Here is a 23,968-nt window from a genome sequence, read left to right as displayed (position 1 = left end):
TGGTTTTTGCATGCATTGGAAAGATAGAACAGCAACCTCCGGTAAGACGAGGGGTGGTGGTCTGTGTCTATTTGTCAACAACAGCTGGTGCGCAATCTAATATTAAGGAAGTCTTGAGATTTTGCTTGCCTGAGGTAGAGTACCTCATGAAAAGCTGTTGACCACACTATTCACCTGGAGTTTATCTATATTTTTCATAGCTGCCCATTTACCACCACATACCGATGCAGGCTCTCAGACCGCCATAAGCAAACAAGACTGTTTTTCTAGCACCGAATGGAATACGTTCTGGGATTCATCCGATGAAATTGAGTATACCACATCCGTCACCAGCTTCATCAGTAAGTGCATTGACGACACGGTCCCCACAGTGACCGTACGTACATATTCCAACCAGAAGCCTTGGATTACAGGCAACATCTGCACTGAGCTAAAGCGTAGAGCTGCCACTTTCAAGGAGCGGACACTCATCCGGACGCTTATAAGAAATCCCACTATGCCCTCAAAAAAAATATCAAACAGGCAAAGTGTCAATAGAGGACTAAGATTGAATCCTACTACACCGGCTCTGACGCTCGTTGGATGTGGCAGGGTTTGAAAACTATAACGGATCACAAAGGGAAACCCAGCCGCAAGCTACACACTGACGTGAGCCTATCAGACGAGCTAACTGCCTTCTCCACTCATGTCGAGGCAAGCAAATTTTAACCATGCATGAGAGCACCAGCTGTTCCAGATGAGTGTGTGATCACACTCTCCGTAGCCAATGTGAGTAAGACCTTTAAACACATCAACATTGAGATGGATTGCCAGGATGTGTACTCCGAGCATGCACTGACCAACTGGCAAGTGTCTTCACTAACATTTTCAACCTCTCCCTGACCAAGTATAATACCTACATGTTTCAAGCAGACCACCATAGTCCCTGTGCCCAAGAACACCAAAGTAACCTGCTTTCAATATACTTTGTATCCCTCATTTACTCAAGTGTTTCCATTATTTTGGCAGTTACCTGTATATGATGTCCTCTATAAATAAAACTTGAAATAAAGCAACAATAGGTGAATTCCGGATAACTATTGTGTGTTGGAGTGTCAACACTTGGGGCCAAATGTGGCTCCCTCAAAAAGACACATTCAGCCTGTTTCCACTTGGATTAGGTGTGTGTCCCTGCTTGCATAGGAGGTCACAGCCACTAAGACTCACATGAATCACACATACACACAGATTGACAAGAGGGAGTTATCCTAAAACAGTGGTTGCCTGTTCTAAATTTCTAAAGACAGTACCAGCTATCAAAGCATCCCACGTAACACCCTACAATCGCAACTCCACATCCAACTCCCTGCACTTCTCTCAACACTGCAAACTGCAGAGCTCTGCATCTCCAGCTGTATTTCAGTAGGGTTGGATAAAATAACGCAGTGAAGGGGGTCTAAAAGCAGGCTTTAACACAGAAGCTGCTCATCTGTCCCCACCAAATTATGAACGGACTTGTTTTCTTGCTCTGACAGTAACAGATTTCCTACACTGCATCTACAGTAGTAGTTAGTTGGGGCTAGCAGACAGATGGGTGAGGTGAATGGCTATAGGTTTATTGGCTGTACTGTTGTCATGGCTTGTTATGATAGGCTTTATGCCAAACTCTATATGACAGCATTTATGGCTACTATTCTCAGAGGTTGAAGTGTTCTCCCTCTCAATCAGAGCCGAATCCTAACTTTATATTGGAGTGTGAAACTCCAACTTCTGACCAAGTCTACCATAAAGAGCTTTTTTTTGCAGTAGTATATCTCCTAGGCTTTCTGTGGTTAGAGTCTGAAGTGATGACAAACATTTCCCTATTGGTGATCTGCACGCAACCACAGCAGACTTCTGGGGGAAGAAACTGACAGGTAAAAGAAAACTACAGCCAATTACAATATGGTAATGGGGAGAAATCCTGCCTTGGACAGTAATATTCAGCCGAGTGTGCATGGAAGCTTTGAACACAGGGAACCTGCTAGTCTGTAAAGGAGAGAAGGGGAAAACAAACTATTGGCTAAGTAATGAACTGCCAGTCTTGGCACAGTTCTTGAAATTCTAACCTGTGACTGAAGTTCTACGTAACACCAGTCTGCTTTTCCCCCCAAAGCTAATCTTAAACATATTTCAGAGCATACTGGAAAACTGGCACCTTGGTATGTATATGTAATTAAGAAAAAAGGTAACTTTTGCTGGAAAAGTTTGAAATGATTGTGGTAACCTAACGAAAACAGGTTTTGAACGTAGTTTGGAAATCTACAGGGTGACAGCTACCAACTCAAGATCATTTTAAAATCAGAAACTGAAATGGTTGAACACTAGAACAGAAGAAATGCAGAAATTGAACCGCTTGTTAGATCAAACACTCAACTGAAGGCTTATCAGTGAGTTCCTCTTATGACTCAACCTGCTGAACAGAAAGCAAACCTCCCAGTACTAAGTCACAATGAGCTTGCACCTGTATAACTCCTTGTATTCTCCATGCTTACTCTGAGTTCACTTTGTGAAATAAAACACAGATAATCACTTGGAGGCGATTTAGATGGTAAATTGTGATAAGTACACACAATATCTATATTCTATTTCTATGATAAGTAAAAGTTGGTTAGAGCTTTCTTAGTACTATGTCTTCATACATCTTATCATAAAGGTCCACTACAGTAGGCCTACTTCAATATTCCAATGTACAGTAGGCTATAAACAATCCAGCCATGGTTCATAGCAACATACAGTATTGAGTCCCTACTCCCTAGAGTGAATTGCACAGAATACAAGTGAGCACATGGAGTAGGCTACTGTTTCAACTTACGTTTACAATATCACCATCCCTGACCGAAGAGTCTCGTCACACACTACATTGTATTTCTCAATCGAAGGTGAGACACCGGGCAACAGCTGTTGAATAAGCTATAGCCAGGGTTGGCTAGGTTAGGCCTACTCTCTAAATGTAATACAGTTGCTAGTTATCTGTCCAAAATTGTAAATCAGTGATGTCACTTTTCAACCTGTTCTCAGAGCATTTTGTATTATTCTGTATGTAAATCGGAGACGCTCCATTTAGTATGACGTTACATTTCGTATGGTATGCTGTCAGTGAATCAGCATTCAGGGCTCAAACCACCCAGTTATAATTTGGAATATATCATAAGTTTAGCAAATTCATAACATATAATACCAATTGTAATCCATAACACATACGAATTGGGTGACAGACATCCACAAATGAATGCTGTGGTATATCAGACCATATAACACGGGTATGACAAAACATGTATTTTTACATTGGTAACCAATAGCAATAAGGAACCTCAGGTGTGTGGTATATGGCCAATATACCACGACTAAGAGCTGTATCCAGGCACTCCATGTTGCGTTGCACATAAGCACAGCCCTTAGCCATGGAATATAGGCCATATACCTTACCCCCTCCTGGCTTATTGCTTAATTATAGCTAGGTGACCAGCATTAGCTAGCTGGATAATGTTAGCTTTAGGGGTTAGGTAAAAGGGTCAAGGTTAGGGGAAGGGTGAGCTAACATGCTAAGTAGTTGCAAAGTAGCAAGTAGTTGAAAAGTTGCTAATTAGCTCAAATTGTCCATGATAAAATTCAAACTCGCAACCTTTGGGTTGCTAGACGTTCCAATTACACACCCAACTTTAGTTACCTTTAAGTAACCATACCAAACATTACATATCATACTAATTTGACTGTTCCAGATTTGCTTTACTATGTTACATTAAATTTGAGACCAGGCTGCAGTTTAGGATTACCCAAACTAAGTAAATATCTGACTACTTTTGGATGACTTTCCCCTTAGAGGCATTAGAAGAAGACATACATTATCGATCAAACGCATTTGCTGTCATCATAGTGGTCTGTAACTTGTGGTCATTCTCGATTAGGTGAACAAATTTAAATGTGCTTATTTTTTCAGATGTTTTTATTATTGCTGCCAACTGTTTACTTACTGTTTCTTTGTAACGTTAATTAGATTACATGTAACTGAATGTAATCAGTTACTAGCGAGACAATGTTTGAGATTTTTAGTCTCCATCCAAACAGGAGGATAAGTATTTTCGGGGACAATAGTTATTTTGACTAAAATAACAGGCGACATGAATACATAGGGCCTATTATCATACTTTCTAAATATGCCGTTTATGATTTACGGACAGGCTTGCTGGCATGGAAATTGAGAAATAAATTGAGAAAAGTTCTATAAACAATGCTGCAAAATGTAAACACAATGAAAACGTATCTCTTTCAAACGTACCAAGTCGGCAGAATTGAGCTCCTAAACCGACAACTCTGATGTATGTTTATAATTGACTCCAGTTGTGAAGTAATAAGTCACGTTTGTGTCATTCAAATGATGTAGTTTTCATAGTTCGTCGTAGAAAGTTGGGCTCCGAGTCGGCTGCGTCCATGATTTACTCTAGTTCCTGTCTTTCCTTCCTCTACAATTCAATGTGTGCATTCGACATCCCTAGCAACAGCTGGAGAACTAAAGTAAAATCAGTGCTTTCACGTCACGTGTCTTTGCAAGGGATGACCTTGGCATGGGTACACCCCGCTTTATTGGTGTGGATGTCCTGTTTTCCTGAAAAATTACAACTTTTTAAATGTATTTTTGTATGTGTGCGCAGGCGCGTAACTTGACGAAGAAACGGGTGGTCATGACCCCCTCCAATATTAGAGACAGGACAATTTGACCCCCTCAATAATATACCAAGAGAAACATATCCCACTGTAAAGCGCCTGGCAGCTACTGGCTTTCTGTGTCTTCTTACACCACACAGTTCTACTAAATTCATCATTTTATGACTGGATCCGCCCCCTGACAATTATTATTTTGGTTTGTGAAAGGAAAAAAAGTTAAGCAGGGCTATGGAGAAACTCACAATATCTCCTCTCTTTCTCTCTTCTTAACAAACCCTCTAATCTGTGAGCAAACATGGAACAAATAAAATAGTAGTCAAAATGAACATAGAATATTTATAGGCACGAATAAGAATGATAGAGAAAATTAAAAAAAATTCAAATGGAGAAAGTTTCTTTTGCAAAGTGAAGAAATGTGCATCTCGTGAGTGAACGCTATTTCTCAAAATACAACTTTGGTAGTATTATGAACCCTAAAATATATTATTTCTAGTAGGCTACAGAATTAGAGAAGGGTTGTTTCTATTAAGGTCAGGCAGTCCGCTCAAGCAAGCCTGTTTCTCTCCCCAGTCAGAGGCAGTGGCTGTCTCCGCAACCTGCACTTGGGGGTAGACGTAACATAGTAAAAGTAAATCCAGGGAACTCCAATTTGTATTATATATGTTATATTTTGTATGGTATTCATTTGTGGATGTCCATCATCCTTTTCGGATGAAAAGTTACAAATTATAATTCGTACATTATATGTTACAAATTGCAATTCGTACAATATGTTATCAATTTGTAAAACTCATAATTTGTTACGAATTCCAATTTGTTGTAACACAAATTAGCTAGCTATGTGGCTAATGCTAATGTTAGCGAGGTAACAAACGATAGCTAGGCTAGGGGTTAGGGTCAAGGTTAGGATTTAGGTTAAAGGTTTTAAGGTTAGGGCTAAGTAGTTGCAAAGTAGCTGAAAAGTAATAAGTAGTTGCAAAGTTACTAAATATACGAACAAAAATATAAACGCAACATGTAAAGTGTTGTTCCTATCTTTCGTGAGCTGAAATAAAAGATTCCAGAAATGTTCCATAAGCACTTGAAGTGTTTTCCTCAATTTATCGATGGGAATTTGAATGCAAAGAGAAACCGTGACGAGATCCTGAGGCCCATAGTCGTGCCATTCATCCCCCACCATCACCTCATGTTTCAGCATGATAATGCAAAGCCCCATGTTGCAAGGATCTGTACACAATTCCTGGAAGCTGAAAATGTCTCAGTTCTTCCATGGCCTGCATACTCACCATACATGTCACCCATTGAGCATGTTTGGGATGCTCTGGATCGACGTGAACGACAGCGCGTCGTAAAAAAGTACATCCTAAGCATAGTGAAGGATACACAAATAGGAATAATGGGTTATAACATGTAAATTGAGTTAAAACAGTGGTTTGGTTGTGACTTTCTGAACTTAAAGCATTAGACCGATCTTTTAAAGTAATACAGAACGTATTTGTATTTCAGTTGTGGTTGGGATATACACTACCTGTCAAAAGTTTTAGAACACCTACTCATTCAAGGGTTTTTCTTTATGTTGAAAATGTTCTACATTGTAGAATCATAGTGAAGACATCACAACTATAAAATAACAAATATGGAATCATGTAGTAACCAAAAAAAGTGTTAAACAAATCAAAATATATTTAATATTTGAGATTCTTCAAAGTAGCCTTGAAGACAGAGTTGAACACTCTCAAACAGCTTCATGAGGTGGTCACCTGGAATACATTTAAATCTGATCACTGAAAACTGGAAAATATATCAATGCGCCACTTGAATGTATTGTTGAATAGAAACCACATTAAATGGAGCCGAGGTTGCAATACCTACAGCTTCCACACGATGTCAACAGTCTTGTCATTTGCCTAGGATTTGTTTCTTGGTCAAACGGACAAGAGACAGCCCATTTCTTCCGGTCTCCGACCGGATATTTTGGTTGAGATTTACCCGGACATTATTTCAAGTTTTGTGTAGCGCCGACTATGCTAAACTTAGTATATGTGAACTTCTGACCCACTGAAATTGTGATATAGTGCATAAGTGAAATAATCTGTCTGTAAACAAGTGTTGGAAAAATTATTTGTGTCAGGCACAAAGTAGATGTTCTAACCGACTTGCCAAAACTATAGTTTGTTAACAAGAAATTTGTGGAGTGTTTGAAAAACGAATTTTAATGACTCCAACCTAAGTGTATGTAAACTTCTGACTTCAACTGTATGTTGGAACTCCTTAAAGACTGTTGGAATAGCATTCCAGGTGAAGCTAGTTGAGAGAATGCCAAGAGTGTCATCAAGGCAAAGGGTGGCTATTTGAAGAATCTCAAATATAAAATATATTTTGATTTGTTTAACACTTTTTTGGTTGCTACATGATTACAAATGTATTATTTCATAGTTTTATGTCTTCCCTATTATTATACAATGTAGAAAATAGTACGAAAAACCTTTGCTTGGGTACTGTAAGTGTTCTAAAAACTTTGAACGGTAGTGTATTGACCAAATTATCAGGCATGTTTTGGATGTATTTTCCCTTCAAAATTCACCAGAAACAACCAGAAACACAGCTATTTCTTTAAAAATGCCCTTGTGTGTGTTTCTCAGTGCCCAGCACAAACCATACCTGAATCAATGAAGGTCAGTGAGCTATAACAGTTTGGGCTGGTACCCCAATTACACATTTTTTCATTACAAAACAAGGAAACAGAAATTAATGAGAAATATGTATTTACAAATATCAATTTATGGATATTTACAATGTATGATGGTTGTTACAAGAAATAAGCTTATATAGACATTACTTTTTAACATATAGTAAATTGCTTTCGTGTCTAACATTCACTCACTCACAGTTATATAGAAAAAATAATGTGCAGAAAGAGGTCATCTGAATGACCCGGAAGCCTGCGTCTTCGTAAGGATGAAAACGTCATAGACCTACTACAAACTGCAATGTTCATGGCCTATATTAACAGCCAAATTTATCAGAAATACAGTGTAGACATAGTTAATGTTGTAAATTACTATTGTAGCTGGAAACTGCAGATTTTTAATAGAATATCTACTTTTTCTTTGCAACTCTGTCTAGAAGGCCAGCGTCCTGGAGTCGCCTCTTCACTGTTGACGTTGAGACGGGGGTTTTGTGGGTCCTATTTAATGAAGCTGCCAGTTGAGGACTTGTGAGGCGTCTGTTTCTCAAACTAGATACTAATGTACTTGTCCTCTTGCGCAGTTGTGCACCGGGGCCTCCCACTCCTCTTCTGGTTAGAGCCCGTTTGCTCTGTTCTGTGAAGGGAGTAGTACACAGCGTTGTACGAGATCTTACGTTTCTTGCCAATTTCTCACATGGAATAGCCTTCATTTCTCAGAACACGAATAGACTGATGAGTTTCAGAAGAAAATCATTTGTTTCTGGCCATTTCGAGCCTGTAAGCGAACCCACAAATGCGGATGCTCCAGATACTCAACTAGCCTAAAGAAGGCCAGTTTTATTGCTTCTTTAAATCAACACAACAGTTTTCAGCTGTGCTAACATAATTGCAAAATGATTTTCTAATTATTAATTAGCCTTTTAAAATGATAAACTTGGATTAACTAACATAACGTGCCATTGGAACACAGGAGTGCTGATAATGGGCCTCTGTACGTCTATGTTGATATTCCATTAAAAATCAGCCGTTTCCAGCTACAATAATCATTTACAACATTAACAATGTCTACACTGTATTTCTGATAAATTTTATGTTATTTTAAATGGACAAAAAACGTGCTTTTTCAAAAACAAGGACATTTCTATGTAACCCCAAACTTTTGAATAGTAGTGTATATTTGCACATACTCTCATTAGTGCGGTAAAAAATATGCCGGAAAGCATTCTAATCAGTACCTTCAAAGCATTAACTGCAATACACAACTTTTATCAACAGGTTTTGCAGCAGTATTTGGTTTGAATTACTCAGGGACAAACATCCAACCACACCTGACAGATCTGTGATGTGAGGAGCATCATGGGATGTGACTCTATTGGAGACTATATGAGATCATATACATTGTGGGCATAATTTTGAGAACTGTATGAGAAACTGGACTTTGAGAATACATCTTCAATTTACATCAGGGGTGTCAAACTCATTCCATGTTGTGCCTAGTGTCTGCAGGTTTTTATTATTTATTTTCAACTAATACCTATAAAACCAGGTGACTGAAGTTATTTACTTAATTCATCAATCAAGTACAAGGGAGGAGTGAAAACACACACAGACACTCTACCCTCCGTGGAATGAGTTTGGCACGTGATTTACATCGTTGCATGATTTATGCAGGGGTCCAAGTTACTTGAGCAGATCACAGGTTTGGCCCTGTATGAAGTAACATGGGCCAAACCACATGTATTCACATTCAAATAGCATTTATTTTTTGCAATGTAACAAACTTAGGAAAAATACTAAAATGTTAAACAATATAATATATGTAATAAGCTGATTGTGAGTTACTGTGGATGTGTAGGCTGATGTGTAGGCAGATCTACACATTCCTTTGGACAGAGGAAGTCAACAGGTGGTTTATAATGCCGTCGACCACTCCCTCCCTGTCTGAATGGGGCGAACCGCAGCCACTTCTTCACCACGTCTGCAAACTGGTGATGTGTGGCCTCTTTGCCCACTGGGGTTCTTTTCAGAGCACCTACGGGGATAGAGAAGTAGTGAGTGGTTTACATTCCAAATGTCTATGGAGACTGATCTTTCTGCATCATGCATCCCTCTCTCCAACCCTAACAGTATGTGTAAGATATGATACCGGTACTTACAGAAGAGAACCCCTTGGAGGCGGGTGTTTCTGAAGCTCCTTTTCTGGCCTCGGCCTACCCAGTTGAGCTCAGAGCCCACAGCAAAAGATAGCACTGCCTGCATGAGCCTTCGCACCGCATCATCAAACGTGGCCCCACCCATTCGTGACAGGTGAGACACCTGTCATAGATAGACACATACACCATTTATAACACAATCACTTCCCATTATTTAGCAGTATTATACTACAACATTAGGTAGTGTGCTTGTCACTGGTTCAAGCCTTTGCGGGTCACTCGGTCCACCTACCATTCTCTTCTGTGCTCCTGCATCCTCCAGGTGCCTCTCTGTGTCATCTAGCTGCTCCATGGTCCTCAGTGGGATGTCAATGTCTAGAGCCTCCACCTCTTCCTCTACCACCGGAAAGCTCTGGCCCTGAACCCTGGCCTGCATCTGCCTCAAAACGCCCCACTGTCTCTGCTGCTCCTCCTTAATCTCCACCAGCAGGGAGATGATTTTACGCTGGGCAGCCGTCTCTGAGGAACAGTGGATAGAAACTGATTTAGGATGACACAGGGTCAAGGTAGGGGCCAATGGAGGAAACCTATTCCCCCTCAGGAGACTGAAAAGACGTGGCATGGGTCCTCAGATCCTCAAAAGGTTCTACAGCTGCACCATCGAGAGCATCGTGATTGGTTGCATCACTGTCCGGTATGGCAACTGCTCGTCCTCCGACTGCAAGGCACTACAGCGGGCAGTGCGTACAGCCCAGTACATCACTGTGGCAAGCTTCCTGCCATCCAGGACCTCTATACCAGGCAGTGTCAGAGGAAGGCCCTAAAAATAGTTAAACTCCAGCCACCCTAGTCATAGACTTCTACCCCAAGCCAAAAGACTCCTACCCCGAAGCCATAAGACCCCTGAACATTAAATCAAATGGCTACCCAGACTATTTGAATTGCCCCCCCACCCCCTCTTTTACACCACCACTACTCTCTGTTATTATCTATGCATAGTCACTTTAATAACTCTACCTACATGAACATATTACCACAGTTACCACAACGAACCGGTGCCCTCGCACATTGACTCTGTACCGGTACCCCCTGTATATAGTCTTGCTATTGTTATTTCACTGCTGCTCTTTAATTACATGTTCCTTTATTTCTTATTCATATTTTTTCAACTGCATTGTTGGTTAGGGGCTTGTAAGTAAGCATTTCACTGTAAGGTCTACACCTGTTGTATTCGGCGTATGTGACTAATATAATTTTATTTGATTACAGCATAGGGACTATTAATTTCAGCTGGAGACTACAAAACATGTTTTTTTCTATGAAGATGTTTCTTATTTTCAAGGAAGTGTTCTTTTCTTAAGAATTGGAAGAAGAAAACAATAGAATTTCAAGAATTTATTGAATTGACATGTCAGTTTGTTGATTTGTCGTATTTTGTGTCACATTTTGGAACAGTGACAGGCCTAGCTGTAGTCATTTTCCCCATCAATCTAAAACAGCGAGTGAGTCTCATTGGCTTCTGTAACTCTTCAGCCAATTAGAAATGTAGCCTGGGGTACTATGTTTCTCCTGAGAATCTGATTGGTCACACAACTGAGTCAATCCTAGGAATCTTTGTTTTTTTCCCCGATACTTGTTACTTCCAAGAAAATACAAAACAAAGTAGGAAATTCACTTTAAAAACACAACTATAGTTAATCAAGCAAGGGTGAAACGTTACCTGCTGATGATGAGGTGCCGGGGATCGCCAACTTTTCCCCAACACTACCCGTGCTAAATGTTGCACTCAGTGACTCAACGTCAAAGTTTACATCTGTGCGTCTTGGAATATCATACTTGGGAACATCCTCCGAGCGTCTCGAGACATGTTCCGCAAGATGGTTCATTTCGTCGGACACAGCTGATAGTCTCTGTTGGAGTGTTTCTAGTGCTATGTCTGCCATGTGTTTGTTGACCAAACCTTCCATTCGTCGCTGCATCGACCAGCTAGAAGTATCTCCATTATTATGCTCCATAAATATCTCAACCTGTCGATCTTCTAAACGTGAGTTTTAATCAACAAAAACCTTTCTACAATGTCTTTACTGTCTTTCTAGGTAAACGCAAATGTTGACCTGCGTGGAAAAAAGCGGAAGTGGTTATCAAGCAGTCCACAGCCAGCGCATGATATCACGTTGCAACAACGTCACGGTAATGTTGCGAGAACATTGGGAAGGCCAGAAGAACTACAATTCCCACCGCAATAATCAACATATTTCTTTCCCACGGGTTGACAGCATATTTATCTTGAACGTTTTTAGTTCATGGAAAGATGCCAATTAGCATGTATGCCGAATGTAACCATAACAGTAACATTGTAGCCCGCTGATAGAAATTGTTACATTGTAGGCTACATTTGATGTAACTTTAACTAACACAATGTAGTGATCATCAAGGTTCCAACATTTAAAGTATATATTTTTTTTGTGCCAGCTGTGAGTGATTGGGAAACTTCAATGGAATGGTCTCTGCCTTTCAAAGTGTGTTGCACTATGCTGTTAAACATGACTGATTTGCGCCAACATCGAAGGTCATGAAGTTTTGGCTGTCTGAGATGCACCTCCCCTGACTTCTACTTGTCTACATTCAGTTGCTTTCGCCTTACCACTCAAACACGCCCAATATTTGGTAAACAGTTGTGTTCCCCTGCCAAAGATGATCTATTACAGGACCCTGTTCTTAAGAGAGCTACTGTCCTGTAGGTTTTCACTCCAACCCTAATCTAGCCCACCTGATTCTAATAATTAGATGCTTAAGGTTAATACATTGAATCAGGTTAGTTACAACTGGGAAGGAGCGAAAACCTACAGGAGGGTAGCTCTCCAGGAACAGGGTTGGAGAGCCCGATCTATTATATTGACAAGATAGTCGAGTGCCCACTATAACGAGAAATATATGATCTCAAAGATGGGAGGAGAGAGCAGGTGGGACCATAGAGATAGAGGACTCATCTTTGTATCTGTGCCATTATTTTTATTATATTTTTTTTTCTCGCCTTTATTTAACCAGGTAGGCTAGTTGAGAACAAGTTCTCATTTACAACTGCGACCTGGCCAAGAATAAAGCAAAGCAGTTCGACACATACAACAACACAGAGTTACACATGGAGTAAACAAACATACGGTCAATAATAAGGTATAAAAAGTATATTTACAGTGTGTGCAAATGAGGTAAGATAAGGGAGGTAAAGCAATAAATAGGCCATGGTGGCGAAGTAATTACAATATACTAATTAAACACTGGAGTTATTGATGTGCAGAAGACGAATGTGCAAGTAGAGATACTGGGGTGCAAAGGAGCGAGATAAATAAACACAGTATGGGGATGAGGTAGTTGGTAGTTGGATGGGCTATGTACAGGTGCTGTGAGCTGCTCTGCCAGCTGGTGCTTAAAGCTAGTGAGGGAGATATGAGTCTCCAGCTTCAGTGATTTTTGCAGTTTCTTCCAGTCATTAGCAGCAGAGAACTGGAAGGAAAGCCGGCCAAAGGAGGAATTGGCTTTGGGGATGACTAGTGAGATATACCTGCTGGAGCGGGTACTACGGGTGGGTGCTGCTATGGTGACCAGTGAGCTGAGATAAGCCGGGGCTTTACCTAGCAGAGACTTGTAGATGACCTGGAGCCAGTGGGTTTGGCAACGAGTATGAAGCGAGGGCCAGCCAACGAGAGCATACAGTTCACAATGGTGGGGAGTATATGGGGCTTTGGTGACAAAACGGATGGCACTGTGATAGACTGCATCCAATTTGTTGAGTGGAGTGTTGGAGGCTATTTTGTAAATGACATCGCCGAGGATCGGTAGGATGGTCAGTTTTACAAGGGTATGTTTGGCAGCATGAGTGAAGGATGCTTTGTTGCTAAATAGAAAGCCTATTCTAGATTTAATTTTGGATTGGAGATGCTTAATGTGAGTCTGGAAGGAGAGTTTACAGTCTAACCAGACACCTAGGTATTTGTAGTTGTCCACATATTCAAAGTCAGAACCGTCCATAGTAGTGATGCTGAATGGGCGGGCAAGTGCGGGGCAGCGATCGGTTGAAGAGCATGCGTTTAGTTTTACTTGCATTTAAGAGCAGTTGGAGGCAACGAAAGGAGAGTTGTATGGCATTGAAGCTCGTCTGGAGGTTAGTTAACACAGTGTCCAAAAGAAGGGCCAGAAGTATACAAAATTGTGTTGTCTGCGTAGAGGTGAATCAGAGAATCACCAGCAGCAAGAGCGACATCATTGATGTATACAGAGAAGAGAGTCGGCCCGAAAATTGAACCCTGTGGCACCCCCATATCGACGGCCAGAGGTCCAGACAACAGACCCTCCGATTTGACACACTGAACTCTATCAGAGAAGTAGTTGGTGAACCAGGCGAGGCAGTCATTTGAGAAACCAAGGCTGTTTAGTCAGCCGATAAGAATGTGGTGATTGACAGAGTCGAAAGTCTTGACCAGGTCGATGAATACGGCTGCACAGTAATGTCTCTTATCGATGGCGGTTATGATATCGTTTAGGACCTTGAGCGTGGCTGAGGTACACCCATGACCAGCTCTGAAACCAGATTGCATGCGTCTGTGACAGCATGGGTAGAGCCATTGAGGCTACAACCCATAGGAATACCCACCGAGTTGACTACTTTAAAATGGCGGAAGCATGGTGGAAGCCCTCTGGCGCTACCAATACTAAAACGGCCTTTTTGCCACTAGTAGCCACTTGTTCTCTATGGCTAGGAACCCAGCGTGAATTGTCAGGAATTCACCCTTGTTGCCTCGCCTCGTACAAAGAGGAAGAAGCTAAGCGAGTGGGATAACTGAGCCCATAATCAGTTTTCTCCAGAATGTGGCATCTTTTTTTCGCTCACCAACCGAGGAGTTTTTATACTGAGGTCAATGAGAGAGTGTCGAATTTGGTTAACAAAAAATTGAATGGCTTATTTGCTACGTGTGGTTTATTTGATCGAATATAAGTTTCATAATGCTCAGGTTGTTACAAGTGTACTGATATACGTAGGACATGTGACATCCCGGCAATTTTGAGAAAAACCACCATTGGCTTGAATGGTCCCACCTGATCTTGCCTCCTCCGGACTTTGAATACATTTCTTTCCATTGTTAGAGCGGCCACTTGAATATCTGGTCAATATAATGGATCATCTGTGCCCTGCCTGAGCAGGGGAAGAGGCGAAGCGAGGAAAATTATTCTGCGTGAGATGAGCAAACCAACTAGTGATTTCTTTTTTATGGAGGTCAATGAGAGCAGGTCAAAGTATGTGGGGCTTATTTGATCAAATTAATGTTTAGGCTGTTTAATCATTTTCGGATATACAGCACCAGTCAACAGTTTGGACCTACCTACTCCTTCAAGGTTTTTATTTTATTTTAAACTATTTTCTACATTGTAGAATGATAGTGAAGACATCAAAACTATGAAATAACACACATGGAAACGTGTAGTAACTAAAAAAGTGTTAAACAAATCCAAATATATTTTATATTCTTCAAAGTAGCCACCCTTTGCCTTGATGACAGCTTTGCACACTCTTGGCATTCTCTCAACCAGCTTCACCTGGAATGCTTTTCCAAGAGTCTTGAAGGAGTTTCCATATATGCTGAGCACTTGTTGGGTGCTTTTCTTTCACTCTGCGTTCCAACTCATCCCAAACCATCTCAATTGGGTTGAGGTTGGGTGCAGCACTCCATCTGGGTTGAAGTCGGGTGCAGCACTCCATCACTCTCCTTCTTGGTCAAATAGCCCTTACACAGCCTGGAGGTGTGTTGGGTCATTGTCCTCTTGAAAAACATATGATAGTCCCACTAAGCTGAAACCAGTTGGGATGGTGTATCACTGCAGAATGCTGTGGTAGCCATGCTAGTTAAGTGTGCATTGAACTGATCATCCGTTCACCAACTCTGCGTCTTTCAAAGACACGGCGGTCTTTGAAATTTGAGATTTGGACTCATCAGACCAAAGGACAGATTTCCACCGATCTAATGTCCATTGCTCATGTTTCTTACCCCAAACAAGTCTCTTCTTATTATTGTTGTCTTTTAGTAGTGGTTTCTTTCCATCAATTCGACCTGATTCACACCGTCTCCTCTGAACAGTTGATGTTGAGATGTGTCTGTTACTTGAACTCTGTGAAGCATTTATTTGGGCTGCAATTTCTGAAGCTGGTAACTCTAATGAACTTATCCTCTGCAGCAGAGGTAACTCTCCTTTCCTGTGGTAGTCATCATGAGAGCCAGTTTCATCATAGAGCTTGATGGTTTTTGCGACTACACTTGAAAAAACTTTCAGAGTTATTTACATTTTCTGGATTGACTGACCTTCATGTCTTAAATTAATGATGGACTGTTGTTTCGCTTTGCTTATTTGAGATGTTCTTGCCATAATATGGACTTAGCCATATTTGGTAAAAGACCATCTTCTGTATACCTCCCCTACCTTGTCACAACTGATTGTCTCAAAGGCATTAAGAAGGAAAGAAATTCCACAAATTACACCTGTTAATTGAAATGCATTCCTGGTGACTACCTCATGAAGCTGGTTGAGAGAATGCCAAGAGTGTGCAAAGCTGTCATCAAGGCAAAGGGTGGGTATTTAAAAAAATCTCATATAAGATATATTTTGATTTCTTTAACACTTTGTTTTGGTTACTACATGATTCCATATGTGTTAATTCATAATTTTCATGTCTTCACTATTATTATACAATGTAAAAATAAAGAAAAACACTTGAATGAGTAGGTTTGTCCAAACTTTTGACTGGTACTGTAACGGGATGCACGTTGCATTCAGGCAACTTTGCGAAAAACAACTCAGTTGTGCCTATCGTTCGCACGCGTACCTGCCCTCTCATTGTTCATCGATAGAGAATGATAGAGGCCTACAGTGGCCAAAAGGCTGTTTTAGTATAGACAGCGCCATTGAGGGCTTGCACCATTTTAATGTCGTCAACTAGGTGGGACTTCCAACTTCTCCATTGGCTGACCCCTCCTGATGAACCTGTTGGAGTCATGCCCAACTGGGTCATCAGAAGGGGTCAGCCAATTGGGATTTTTTTAGCACTATTTCAAAATGGAGATTGCCTCAATGGTGCTGCCCGTGCGCTCACAGATGCTATAATGGGAACTATATTTTGGGATGCTTTCTCTATCATTCTCTATGGGACTGCTTAGTTTATTTTCTAACATTGAACCAGAAGAAAATAGGGAGTGGGATGGTCCCAGGGGTTCTGAATATTAAGAATGAGGATGGGAGGTTGATAGGCATCAAGTACAAAAATGGAAAACAGTATTTCAGTAGCTTGGAAGAAAACAAAATGAGAAAGAAAGCGTAAAAGACAAAAAAAACCTGTGACAAGACTATGTTGAGAGATCAATCAAAAAATGGGAAACCGTGCTACAGCAGTTTGGAAGGTGAAACCAACAAGAGAAAGATGGCGGCAGGGTCGAAAGAACAAGGAAAAACACTGAGAAGATGTTAGGTGTCAAGTAGAGGTCTTCACAGGTCTTGGACCTGGGGCTTCACAGTTCTTGGACCGCTGATAAAGCGCAAGAGGAGAGAGGTGCAGCTCTTGCAGGCGGGGGAAGGGCCATACTGTGAGGGAGTGACACAGTGAGCAGGGAGGAGGGACTGAGAACAGAGAGACAGAAGCCGACTTGTGCTATAGTAGACTAATAGCTGCCATAGCTAGGTTATTTATCATCAAATTTGATTACGTAGTACCTGTCTTGACTGCATCAAACCGAGAGAAGCTAGTTAGCTATGTTAACTGAGGCTGCAGTGCATGCGCTTTCTCATCCTACAGTTACAAATAACAACAACTCCATTCAGAATATTAAGTTGACTGTTGGTTGTTGTAGCCTATCCTTCTCCTTCAACTTTTAATACTTTTAATACCATCTTCCATTGATTAGATATCTCCTAACTTTTGCCACACATGGAGCGATACTCAATGGCTGTAGCCTATTGCTTTGAAAACGTATCATTGGCCAACAGCAAGCTACAGTTGAAGTCGGAAGTTTACATGCACTTAGGTTGGAGTCATTAAAACTTGTTTTTCAACCACTCCACTAATTTCTTGTTTACAAACTATAGTTTTGGGAAGTCAGTTAGGACATCTACTTTGTGCATGACACAAGTCATTTTTCCAACAATTGTTAACAGATTATTTCACTTATAATTCACTGTATCACAATTCCAGTGGGTCATACGTTTACATACACTAAATGGACTGTGCCTTTAAACAGCTTGGAAAATTCCAGAAAATGATGTCATGGCTTTAGAACTTCTGATAGGCTAATTGACATCATTTGAGTCAATTGGAGGTGTACCTGTGGATGTATTTCAAGACTTACTTTCAAACTCAGTGCCTCTTTGCCTTCATGGGAAAATCAAAAGAAATCAGCCAAGACCTCAGAATTTTTTTTGTAGACTTCCACAAGTCTAGTTCATCCTTGGGAGCAATTTCCAAACGCCTGAAGGTACCACTTTCATCTGTACAAACAATAGTATGCAACTATAAACACCATAGAACCACACAGCTGTCATGCCGCTCAGGAAGGAGACTCATTCTGTCTCATAGAGATGAACGTACTTTGGTGCGAAAATTGCTAATCAATCCCAGAACAACAGCGAAGGACCTTGTGAAGATGCTGGAGGAAACGGGTACCACAGTAATCTATATCCACAGTAAAACGAGTCCTATATCGACATAACCTGAAAGGCCGCTCAGCAAGGAAGAAACCACTGCTGCAAAACCGCCATAAAAAAGCCAGACTACAGTTTGCAACTGCACATGGGTTAAATATCGTACGTTTTGGAGAAATGTCCTCTGGTCTGATGAAACAAAAATAGAACTGTTTGGCCATCATGACCATCAATATGTTTGGAGGTAAAAGGGGGAGGCTTACAAGCCGAAGAACAGCATCCCAACCGTGAAGCACGTGGGTGGCAGCATCATGTTGTGGGGGTGCTTTGCTGCAGGAGGGACTGGTGCACTTCACAAAATAGATGGCAACATGAGGCAAGGAAAATGACGTGGATATATTGAAGCAACATCTCAAGATGTCAGTCAGGAAGTTAAAGCTTGGTTGCAAATGGGTCTTCCAAATGGACAATGACCCCAAGCATACGTCCAAAGTTGTTGCAAAATGGCTTAAGGACAACAATGTCAAGGTGTTGGAGTGGCAATCACAAAGTCCTGCCCTCAATCCTATAGAACATTTGTGGGCAGAACTGAAAAAGCATGTGTGAGCAAGGAGGCCTACAAACCTGACTCAGTTGGGCCAAAATTCACCCACCTTATTGTGGGAAGGTTGTGGAAGGCTACCCGAAACGTTTGACCCAAGTTAAACAATTTAAAGGCAATGCTACCAAATAATAATTGAGTGTGAAAATTTAAGCTGCTGCTCTTGCTTATCAAATTTCTCTCGCTGCTGCAACATCACGTTCAGATCTGTACGGGTCCTTCCAGACAAGTCAGTTAGAATTTCACATACCTGAGACCCGTAACAATCAGATCCGACCCAGACCTGTGACATTATTTAGATCTCGACCCGATGGTTATTTGGGTAGAGGTAGATAGATCTCTGAAGATCTCTAGTATCAATTATAAAATTGGAAAACTGTACTTCAGTAGCTCAGAACGTGAAACTGATTAGAGAGAGAGAGAGAGAGAGAGGAGATTCGGAGCAGCATGGTGTAGAGTTTGATGTGTCTGTGAAGAGCGGGAAGAAGGAAATTATGACAAAGATGATTCTGGCCAAGTGGGAGTGTGATTTTTTTGTTGTCGTTGGAGAGAAGGGATTGCCTTCTGGCTGATTCATATTTGGTGTCAGGTTGGATGGAGAAGAGTTTGGGGACTATTGAGTTGGTGAAAGTAACTTGAAGTGAACTCGTGATGAGCAGCCACTCCACACCATGTGCCTTGGGACATGAACTGTGACTTGCTTTGCTGTTCGGATTAGGGCGCTGTTGAAAGGAGTGATAACTGGGGTTGCATTGTGTTGAGGAGGATCAACTGAAATGAAAGATTCCCATGTCTGTGACGCCCACCGTTTGGTATGACGCAGACCTGGCAGAGGAGAGTGTGGTGAAACAGATGAGACACTGTCTGTCCTGCTGAGTTTTGATGCAGAGGCTTATGGTCATGTTGCAGCCGTGTGTTGGAGGAAGATTCCTAGACGTGAGAGATATGCATAAGACTGGGTAGTATCGGTGGAAAAAATTTGTGAGTGTTAACTGTAGGAGTACCCATGGTGCTGGAGATCAGAAGTGTCCGGTGAGAGAAAGGCAGGTTGAGGTTGACAAGGTTATAGTAGTACAGAAGGTGTTGTACGCTGAGGGACTGAAGACAGTAGTAGAAGAACATGGGCCAGGGCGAGGGATCCTAAGAGGCTCCCGTTGAGTAGGCATAGGCATATAGAGAGTGACAGGAATAACATGTGCTTCAGTAAGGTTGGTTTCTTAGCGTTCATAGCCATGGCTATCAACAGTACCAAATCAAATCAAATTGTATTTGTCACATACACACTCCGAGGGCCCTCAACTCCTCCCTGTAGGCCGTCCTGTCATTGTTGGTAATCAAGCCTACCACTGTTGTGTCGTCCGCAAACTTGATGATTGAGTTGGAGGCCACAGAACTGGAATGTAAAATCACAGAAAATAGATGTGGTGGCAGCAGCAGACAAGTACTTGAGTGTATAAGATTGAGTTTACAAGGTGTGTTGAATGATAGTGTCCCGTCCTCCCAGGCTGCCGGCCTGGTGTAGGATCAGATAGGGTAGTGGAATAGTAGTGATGTTTTAATGGGGGTAGGATTAGTTGGTAGGGTAATTTTTCTTCCCTTTTACCTGTCCTTTTTACCTTCCCTTTTTTTTGCCACAACGTGTGATGAATTAACACTCCAGGACAACAGGCGGAAGGAAGCACAGGGCAAGATTAGAGAAATTGATGAATAGGGAGGCCGTGACTGACCTCTCACTCCAACATGTAGCCTGGTGTATGCACCATTCAGTTGGTTGCGATCCACCAATACATATATATATTTTTAAAGATGCAGTGGGATGTCTCGCTTCCTTTTCTGTCTCTGGCTCAAGCAGCTCAAAGAACAAATGAATGTTTGGAGGCAAAGAGGGTTTGAGTCATAGAGATCCTATTAAATTACTTGAGTTCCAGAATGGGGTCAAAATGCCAGCCCTACTCATAGGTAATGATAAGGAATTCCCCTCGAACGCCCACAAATTGGTGAAAACAAACATTCTTTCCCATTGAACCCCAGTGTAAAAGAGCCAATTTGGACGTATATTTTTTGTATTATACAGAAATAGATCAAATCAAATGTATTTGTCACATACACATGGTTAGCAGATGTTAATGCGAGTGTAGCGAAATGCTTGTGCTTCTAATTCCGACAATGCAGTAATAACCAACGAGTAATCTAACCTAGCAATTCCAAAACTACTATCTTATACACACAAGTGTAAATGGATAAAGAATATGTACATAAAGATATATGAATGAGTGTTGGTACAGAACGGCATAGGCAAGATGCAGTAGATGGCATCGAATACAGTATATACATATGAGATGAGTAATGTAGGGTATGTAAACAAAGTGGCATAGTTAAAGTGGCTAGTGATATATGTATTACATAAAGATGCAGTAGATGATATAGAGTACAGTATATACATATACATATGAGATGAATAATGTAGGGTATGTAAACATTATATTAGGTAGCATTGTTTAATGTGGCTAGTGATATATTTTACATCAATTTCCATCAATTCCCATTATTAATGTGGCTGGAGTTGAGTCAGTGTGTTGGCAGCAGCCACTCAATGTTAGTGGTGGCTGTTTAACAGTCTGATGGCCTTGAGATAGAAGCTGTTTTTCAGTCTCTCGGTCCCTGCTTTGATGCACTTGTACTGACCTCGCCTTCTGGATGATAGCGGGGTGAACAGGCAGTGGCTCGGGTGGTTGTTGTCCTTGATGATCTTTATGGCCTTCCTGTGACATCGGGTGGTGTAGGTGTCCTAGCGGGCACGTAGTTTGCCCCCGGTGATGCGTTGTGCAGACCTCACTACCCTCTGGAGAGCCTTATGGTTGTGGGCGGGGCAGTTGCCGTACCAGGCAGTGATACAGCCCGACAGGATGCTTTCGATTGTGCATCTGTAGAAGTTTGTGAGTGCTTTTGGTGACAAGCCAAATTTCTTCAGCCTCCTGAGGTTGAAGAGGCACTGCTGCGCCTTCTTCACGATGCTGTCTGTGTGGGTGGACCAATTCAGTTTGTCTGTGATGTGTACGCCGAGGAACTTAAAACTTACTACCTTCTCCACTACTGTCCCATCGAATTGGATAGGGGGGTGCTCCCTCTGCTGTTTCCTGAAGTCCACAATCATCTCCTTAGTTTTGTTGATGTTGAGTGTGAGGTTATTTTCCTGACACCACACTCCGAGGGCCCTCAACTCCTCCCTGTAGGCCGTCTCGTCATTGTTGGTAATCAAGCCTACCGCAAACTTGATGATTGAGTTGGAGGCGTGCATGGCCACGCAGTCATGGGTGAACAGGGAGTATAGGTGAGGGCTCAGAACGCACCCTTGTGGGGCCCCATGGTGTTAAATGCTGAGCTGTAGTCGATGAACAGCATTCTCACATAGGTATTCATCTTGTCCAGATGGGTTAGGGCAGTGGGCAGTGTGGTTGAGATTGCATCGTCTGTGGACGTATTTGGGCAGTAAGCAAATTGGAGTGGGTCTAGGGTGTCAGGTTGGGTGGAGGTGATATGGTCCTTGACTAATCTCTCAAAGCACTTCATGATGGCGGAAGCTGCTGTGTTTGTTCAAAAATACCGATGCTCCGACTTAGGGAAATATAGCCTGAAAGAAGAGCCCTATGGCTTCAGACTATTCAGCGTGGGAGAGTGGGAAATTGTGGAGACCCGATTTCCAAGTAGGCTACACGTAGCTATGTGTGTGGAAAACATTTCATTACAGGTAAGACATTTAACTTGTTTAGTATAGTCTGTTTTTAACTACATTTACGACTGTTAGTAGCATCTGTTTAGTCTGTTTATTTTGTGTTGTTGGTCTTGGCTAGCTTATGTTCTAGTCGGTAGCTAGCTAGCATTCACGCTAGCATTCACTATCACCATCATGAAAACAGGCATGAGGAAAGCCCTACACTATTAAGTTTTTCTAAGTAGTGAGAATGTTCGGGAATAGGCAATGTTGAAAAGTAATCTTTAGGAATGTTCATAAATGTAGTTTTGTAATTGGACTATAACCTACCACTGCTGCTATGATACCCACCAGACCATCCGATGAGGCACCCAGGATCCCAGACCTTGTGACCCAAAACCCTGACTCCTGCACATCCATCCCTGTACCCATTTGAATGCCTTGATGCCCGGATCTTCTACCAGTGCCCCACTTTACAAACAACACTTTATCCAATGACTGATCTGAGGACCCTTTTTAGCAGCGATGGAGTAACGCGCTTGGCCCTAACCACTGCTCCGTAATTGCTGGCAGTCAACTTCTCTCTCCTCATGATGTGTCATTTGGGATTGGTGTGCTGTCCTGTTAGCGTATAGCCTACTGCTCCCCCACCAACAGCAACATGCCAGCCAGGATGCCTGCATGCCCCAGGGGCCCTTGTTTTTTTTAAACAATATCCAGTACAGACAGGGAGGGTTGTGGTTGCTCTGGCTCAGGTTCAAAGAGAACCTGCCCCGGAGTCAGTTCCTCAGCCAAGATCCTCCTCTGTTGTCTCTCGGGACAGAGGGTTGTAGTCTTCAGCCAGGTACAGGTCTTCCACTGACTGCACCTGGTTGGGCACGGCTGGCTTCCTCCACTCGCATTCCACATACGTACAGCCGATTTTGTGAACTGCCAAAATAGGCTGCATGGCTACACTCATGAGCTCCACGGAGGCATTCACATGTGGTAGAGAGAACCCCCTGGTCACCTATAGAGGCCTGCCTAGAGGAAGGATTTTGCTACACTCGCATTAACATCTGCTAATCATGTGTATGCGACCAATAACATTTGATTTTTTAAAGGAACAATCCACCCAAAATCACTCATTCCTTTAATTTACAGTGTTAAATAACACTAATATGTAAAAACAATATATTTTGTGAACACATGTTTTATTTTCTTCATAATAAGGTTGGTAGCAACATGGAAAATCATTGTGGAAATCTGTAGCTCAAGTCGACTACAAAATCCACAATGCAATGCTCTCTCAATGGGCTTGCTGGCTGGCTAGCTTTGTAGCTAGCTAGAAAGCAAATGTAACCATACATGCTGGTATTGTCTTTTATTATTGTGTGAAGTAGCTAGTTAGTGCAGTCTGTTTTGGAAATTTTCAGGCTATCAATTTAAGAGTCTACAATCTCACCATGTTC

General features: G+C 41.8%; 1 protein-coding gene and 1 pseudogene across 1 annotated transcript; both read right to left on the bottom strand.

Annotated features, from left to right (window-relative positions):
• LOC115113234 (ras and Rab interactor 2-like) overlaps positions 1-4,515 on the bottom strand; it is a 49,574-nt pseudogene extending 45,059 nt beyond the window's left edge.
• A 2,916-nt stretch (positions 4,516-7,431) lies between these two features.
• Positions 7,432-11,678, bottom strand: LOC135565568 (uncharacterized). The gene is made up of 5 exons (XM_065012799.1): positions 11,246-11,678; positions 9,818-10,044; positions 9,529-9,688; positions 9,215-9,404; positions 7,432-8,006 (listed from the first exon to the last, which is right to left on the bottom strand). Exons 1-5 carry the CDS (start codon positions 11,538-11,540, stop codon positions 7,922-7,924), a joined length of 957 nt encoding a protein of 318 aa, XP_064868871.1. The 5' UTR covers positions 11,541-11,678; the 3' UTR covers positions 7,432-7,921.
• Between the last annotated feature and the right edge of the window lie 12,290 nt (positions 11,679-23,968).

Source organism: Oncorhynchus nerka, linkage group LG28, assembly GCF_034236695.1.
Source record: "Oncorhynchus nerka isolate Pitt River linkage group LG28, Oner_Uvic_2.0, whole genome shotgun sequence".
NCBI lineage: Eukaryota > Metazoa > Chordata > Actinopteri > Salmoniformes > Salmonidae > Oncorhynchus > Oncorhynchus nerka.
This window is presented reverse-complemented; position numbering and strand designations above follow the sequence as displayed.